Here is a 7,009-nt window from a genome sequence, read left to right on the forward strand (position 1 = left end):
GGAAATGCTTTGCATTTAAGAAGAACATTCTTGGTTAAGAACTCTGAAAAGTTCTTGTTAGTGTTGACTACATCTACCTTGTGAGATGTACCAAAAGCAGAGTTCAAGGCTGTTGTACATAGTGTCGCTATGAGTTCCAAGTGACTTGGATGGCACATAACAACAACATAAAAAAAATACAAGCATTTTAAAAAAATAGTAAACAAATGATACTAAACTAAATGACTCTTCGAATGAAAATAACTGCACTTGCCAAAATAAAGCAAAGTTATTCTTTTTTTATTAACTTTCTTAAAAAAGAAAATTAACAGGTTACAATTCAGGTTAGAAACAGGATTCTTGTTAGAATAGTTTCTTAGATGTGCTTGCTGACTGTTTGACCTTAGTCGGGGGCTCTAGGCCAGGGATACAAAGCTCTCATTGCTCTGACGTTGAGGGTGTCGCCCCACCATGACTTCCAGCAAGTCTGGGCAAAGGCCCTGGGCATTGGCTCCATGGGGCAGCAGTTCTAAGGCTGCTTCATCTACGACTTCGGCTTCTGATGCTTCTTTGGGGTCACAGGCATACTCTGTCTCTATCTCGTGCAGGAATCTCCTTGACTCCTAGGAAAAGGATTTCACTTCCTGCTTATTTTTTTTTTTAAATGACTTCATAAAATGCTTTATTGTGAGGATTTTCTTACATTTAAAAAATTTATATTTGTTTGCATGCAAAATTCATTACATTGTGTTTCACACATTCGTTCATTTACATTGTATTTGTTCCAATCATTTCCATACATTGCATTTAATAAGAACCATCACTATTGACCTATGTCCACTGTCACCCCATCTTTTCAGGTCCCCACTGGATCTTTCCTAAGTCTTTCATCCACTCCCTCCACCCACTAAACTCTGGGAACCCCATAACACCTTCCCTTCCCAACCTCAGTCCCTCTGCTCTGTCCCTTCCCCCTAACTTTTATTTAACTTGATACTTTCACAATTCTCTTTTAAATGCCTGGCTTAAAAGAACAGCCAAATTCTCGCACTTGCTTCTGCTCTGAGACTGTTGCCCTATCCCACATATTCTCTCTGGGACAGTCCAGCATCCATTTGTAAGAGTATGATAGTAAAGAAGAGAAATGACCTGATAGTGATGTTACAAAAACCATTTTTACCTTGCAAACTCCCTGAAAGTGCTGGGAGTTCAATGAAGATTCCTGCATCACTGAAGCAGATCCTTAGCACTTGTTTGTTACATTCTGAGTTTCTAGAAAATGTTATTCAAATATAGAGCATGTTATCTGGCGGAGATTTGTGTGTGTGTGTGTGTGTGTGGCCCAGGAAGAGATCAGAGCCAGACAGGTAACCGTGGGCTCATTCATGGAAACAGAAGTTGGTGGAGATGTGAGAGTGGAGAGAATGGGATAGGGTCTTGGCAAGACCCCACCTTAGAAGGAGTGAGCAAAGATTGCTGAAAGAAGGAAAAGGAAGAGACGCATCTAAGCAGCATAGCCTGTGGAAGTAGAAGGTCAAGAAGGGGACAGCTTAGCAGTTTACAATATAGAAGAACAATGCACAGACAGGTGTGGTCTACAGTGTTAAAGCTGTGGGAGGTGGGATAAGCTGAGCAAGAGAAGGTCAGGTTGGGTTTGGCAATCGGAGGGCCAGCTGTGGTGATGCAGGTTGTAGGAGCTGTCGGTAACTGAGGTGGGTGTGTCCTGAGGAAAGGTCTGCAAAGAGGTTCTTAAACCTGTCCCGATCCAGGCCTCTCTCCTTCAACCCTCAATATTGCCTGTGCTGCTGACTTCCCACCCTGCAGGGAGAGGCCCAGAAAGAGAGCAGAGGACCCTAGAAGAAGAAAGGGAAGATGAAGCACCTGCCATCCTGAGAGGAGGATGGGGTGAAAAGGCAGATGAGCGAGTGTTGGCTGAGCATCATTTGTTACAGTGAAAAGCGGGAAACAATCTAAGCTTGACGCAGAGTTGGGCGTTGGAATACACCTTCGTTCAGCAGATCCACACAGTATTTCCCTTGAATCCATCACTCTTCTGGATGCTGGTATGGTGGGGAGCACAGCAGAAACATTGCTGCTGAAAGAGTGTATAAATTCAGTCACAGTAAAGAAAGCATGATACCTGAGTATTCACGTAGTATGCATGAAAAGAATTTGACAGCCACAAATGCCTCTCTGTTGTTGTTTCTAGCCGTGGACTAATGTGGACAAGGAGAGTGGTAACAGGTGCACCATATGGCAAAAAGCATATTGTCATGTCACTGAATTCTTTGTGTAAAAATTGTGGAATTGGGCAATGTTTTAAGAAGCAACATTAAAATATCAAAATTTTTTTGAAGATATGAATATAGGGAGCCATGGTGGCACAGTAGGTAAGTGCTTGACTGTTAACTGAATGGTGATGGTTCACATCCATCCGAAGGCTCTGCCAGAGAAAGAACTCTGCTTCTGTAAAGCCTACAGTCTATGACTCTCACATGGAGTCACTATGAGACATAATAGACTCACAGCATGGCACAACAACAGCAAAGCGATATATGTTGGACACTGTGAAAGCAAGTCCAAGCCACTGTTGTTGAGTCACTTCTGAATTGTGGTGGCCTCCACCGGAGGAGATTGCTTTATCTTTTCCCCCAAGGAGTGGTGTGTGGATTTAAACTGCTGACTTTTCAGTTAACGGTCCAATTCTTAACCTACGAGGCCATCAGGACAGCAAGTAAATGCCTAAAAACTAAGCTGGAAGGATGACCAAGTGGCAGGAGGGACAAGCAGGCTTTGGGGTATGTGTGAAGAGGTGTTCTGTTATTTATTCCTTAAACGTTTGCATTGTTTGAATTCTCCACGGTAAATATGTCTTCATTATCTCTGTCTCTTGAAAAGATGGAGGGTCTTTATTGATAGAAAAGCAAGAGGAACTGTTTTTCCAGAGGGTCTCTATTGTTTCCATGATCTTTCTCAAAGATCCTAGGTGTTTTCCTAAAACCTGGGTGGGAATGCCCAGCCTGGGCCCAGGCCCTTCTGTGTAGGGGCCCCATCTGGTCAGTGGACTGGTAGGAGGAGGAGGTGGTGGAGAGCAGCACTGTGGTCCTGATTCCAGTGTGTGTGTGTGTGTGTGTGTGTGTGTTCCACGGGTGTGAGTCATGGAGACTGAACTAGTCAAATCAGAGATATTGCATCTGCGACTCCCCAACCACAAGGAGCAGCTGAAAGTCCCTGAGGGGACAGCCTGGCCTGATTTCCTGACAGATGGGGGGTGTGCACACCACTACTTTGTAGAAAGCACCTGACGGCTCTTTTCTCTCCTTAGCTCATGCCTGTGGGGCTCCACGCGCAGGAAGCCTGGGGTAGGACCCCCGAGTCTCGTCGGACGCAGCATGGGGCTTTCGAGCAAATTGGAGTTCTTCCAGAAGCTGGGCTACGACCAGCAGGACGTGCTCAGGGTGCTGGACAAGTTGGGCAAAGATGCCCTGGTCAACGACGTGCTGCAGGAGCTGATTCAGACCGGGAGCCGCCCCCGCGCCCCTGCGCGGCCAGCAGGGGGCGCCGCTGCTCCGCTGCTCGTCCCGCGGGGAGCCTGTGTCCCCCGGGACTCTTCCCAGTGCAGCCAGGACCTGGACCCCGATGAGGACTGTGCAAGCCCCGCCGCTGCCCTGAGGCCTATCGTGATAGATGGCAGCAACGTGGCCATGAGGTAGCATGCCTTCACCCCGTAGGGAGGTGTGTGTGTGTGTGTGTGTGTGTCCCATCGTGATAGATGGTAGCAACGTGGCCGCGAGGTAGCACGCCTTCACCCTGCGGGGTGTGCATGTGTGTGTGTGTCTCCGTCTCCCATCTTGATAGATAGTAGCAACGTGGCCATAAGGTAGCATGCCTTCACCCTGCTGGAGGTGCGTGTGTGTGGTTTGGGGTCAGCTGATTGGGGTTTGAGCCCCACAGGTGTGTGTGTGTATGTGTGTGTGTGTGTGTGTGTGTGTGATGGGATCAGTGGATTGGGGTTTGAGTCCATGTTGCACCTTATAGGAACTGCTTTGAGCAGGTCACCCTGATTCTGCAACTTATATTAACACCTGTTAAGTTATGGCAACATGACAGGTAGTGGGGCTGTGATAAGGCATCTCTGGAAGGGTAGTCTTTTTTCTCCCTTTTTGGTTCCCATGTTTTATTTAAGGGCTTATACAAAATATTCAAGAGAAATGAATTTTAATCTTCCTCTTCTTCCTCTTCTTCATCCTGGTTAATCTGGAAGTAATGCAATTCATAACTTTCTTTGCTGTTAGCAACTATGCGCAACCAATCACGTAGATGATTCTTCTTCAAATATTTTTTGGCGAGATATTTCAAATACCGTTTGGAAAAAGGCCCCTCAGAGGTTACAGTTATCTTGCTCTTGCTTCTTTTGATGGTTACAATGCCTCTTTTATTAACCTTGATTCTTTCCTGAAGAAACTGCTCAAAATTAACGGCATCCATGATTCCATCTTCTACCAGATGGGTACAGTCAAGGATGAACTTCAGAACCTGCTTCTTTTTTTTTACCCCCTTTTGTCACAGGCTTTTTCATAGGGACCATGGTGGCAGCGAAGTCAGAAAAAGAGTAGAAGGATAGTCTTAAACATCAAAGCTGCACAAAATGCCTCACTGAGCACCTGCTCTGGAGAGGTGAAACATACTAAGCCTGGTCCAAGGCATGGTGACCTTGGCCAGTTTTCAAGGCTGAACCTCTTAATTGGAGGGACTGACTCAGTTTTCTCCTTGGAGGCTGGTGAATTTGAACCATCAGCCTTTTGGTTAGCAGTCCAACACTTAACTGACTGGCCTGCAGAATGATGGGTGGCCCTTCTTGCGGAAGGACTGACAGGAGTCAAGAGCTGGCAATGGGTAGATATGCCTCTTGTTAGGACTCTGCCCCTGACCAGCTATGTGATGCAGGGAAAGCTTTTCTTTCTTTTTTGAAAAAGTGTGATTTGAGTAAAAGTTTACAGAGCAAACTGGTTTTCCCTTCTACCATTCATGCATAGTTTGTACTATGACATTAATGACAATACCCACAGAATAATTAGTCTTCCCACTTCCTCACTGTGATTCTTGTTTCCATTAGTCCTACCCTCCCTCTTCCAGTCTCCTGAGCTCTATCCCAGAACAAATTCTACTCCTTTGATCTTGGGTGGTTGATTGTTCTAAGTAATGATTACTCCCTGGTTTTGTTGTTTGCCTTTTAAATTGATCTATTGTTGAGTTGAAAGTTGAACCACAAGGGTGCACTCTGTCCCAGGTTTGAAGGGTAAGTAAGGGCTATTGTCTCAGAGGCTCTACCACTTTTCTGTTAAGTTTTGCCTGTGTGTTTCTGCCCACTCTGTCCAAGACCTTCTATTGTGATCTCTTTTAGATTAGTCAGTGATGGTAGCAGGGCACCATCTAGTTCTCCTGATCTCAGAGCCCTGGAGGTTGAGGTGCCTGTGGTTCTTTGGACTAATTGGAAAAGCTCCTCTCTATGAGAGTTAGAGAATCAAGTGGATATATTCTTGACTGTCACTGGAAACTCTCAGCTGGGGTGGAGCATGATCTTAAGAGGTTTTTTCCTAAGTGGCTTTTTTTTTAAAATAAAATGTTTATTCTATACTGCTTTACTTACAAAATTTGTATACATTATTTTTCACACCGGATGTTTCTCATTTCCTTTACCCACCCCTCTCTCCATCCCTCAGATTGTGCGACCTTATGATTAACCCCCACCCTGCCCATACTCAAACCTCTACCCCTTTCTCCTCCCCTTGAATCCTCATTGTTGTTGTTGTTGTTGTTGTTATGTGCCATCAAGTCACTTGAGACTCATAGTGACCCTATGTACAACAGCCCTAAACCCTGCTCTTTCCTGTGCCAATCGCACTGCCTCTGACACACCCATCCTAATTACTCCAGACACTGAATCAATCCACCTCAGAAAGGGCCTTCCCCTCTTGCACCATCCCTTCACCCTCCCAAGCATGATGACCCTCTCCAAGGACTACCCTGGACTGCCAGGAAAACAAACAGATTCATCTTGGAGAGGATTAAACCACGGCACATAACAACAACAACAACAACAACAACTATTTGTCCTTATGGGACTGAGTTATTTCACTCAGCATAACACTCTCCAGTTCCTCCCATGTTATGTAGTGATTATCAAAATCATTGCTCCCGCATGCTGTGTAATATTCAATTGTGTGAATGTACCATAATTTTTCAATCCATTTGAATATGGCTGGACATTTGGTCTGTTTCCATGTTTTTGCAGTGGTGAATAATGCTGTATGAACATTGGTGTACAAACCTCTGTTTGTGCCTCAGTTCTAATGTTCTCAGTGGAATAGCTGGGTCATATGGAATTTCTATGTTCAACTTTCTGAGGAAATACCAAACTGCTTTTCAGAATGGTTGCGCCATTTTACAATCCCACCAACAGTGTAAGAGTTCCTATCTCTCCACATCCTCCCCAACATTTATTACTTGCTGTCCTGTTAAATCTTGCCACTGCTACTGGGATGAGATGGCATCTCATTGTGGTTTTGATTTTCATCTCTCTAATTGTCAGTGATTTTGAGCATTTCTTCATGTATCTGTTGGCAATGCAAATACCTTCAGCTGTGAAAATTGTTTCCATGACTTTTGCCCATTTTGTAATTGTATTATCAGCCTTTTTCTTGTGGAGGCCCTGTTGTGGTTGTTGTTGTTGTTATGTGCCATCGAGTCGTTTGCAACTCATAATAACCTTATGTACAATAGCCCTAAACCGTGCTCTGTCCTGTGCCAATCTCGTTGCCTCTGACACACCCATCCTGATTACCCCAGTCACTGAAGCAATCCACCTCATAGAGGGTCTTCCCCTCCTGCGCTGTCCCTCTACTCTACCCACCATGACGTCCCTCTCCAAGGAACTGTCTCTCCTTACAACGTGTCCAAAGTATGTCAGACGAAGCCCCAGAATCCTTGCCTCCAAGGAGTAGCCTGGTTTAACCCTCTCTACGATGAA

At 45.1% G+C, this 7,009-nt stretch overlaps 1 protein-coding gene and 1 pseudogene across 1 annotated transcript in view; one reads left to right on the top strand and one right to left on the bottom strand.

Annotated features, from left to right (window-relative positions):
- Positions 1–3,371: 3,371 nt before the first annotated feature.
- The window catches only part of ZC3H12D (zinc finger CCCH-type containing 12D), a 38,205-nt gene continuing 34,567 nt past the window's right edge, over positions 3,372–7,009 (top strand). Inside the window, exon 1 of the mRNA XM_006891676.1 lies at positions 3,372–3,688. Coding sequence (XP_006891738.1) covers positions 3,372–3,688 — 317 coding nt within the window. The remainder of the gene's footprint in view (positions 3,689–7,009) is intronic.
- Positions 4,198–4,567, bottom strand: LOC102875685 (annotated as a pseudogene).

This window comes from Elephantulus edwardii, unplaced genomic scaffold (genome assembly GCF_000299155.1).
Source record: "Elephantulus edwardii isolate Elephantulus edwardi_28Jun2011 unplaced genomic scaffold, EleEdw1.0 scaffold00102, whole genome shotgun sequence".
Taxonomy (NCBI): Eukaryota; Metazoa; Chordata; class Mammalia; order Macroscelidea; family Macroscelididae; genus Elephantulus; species Elephantulus edwardii.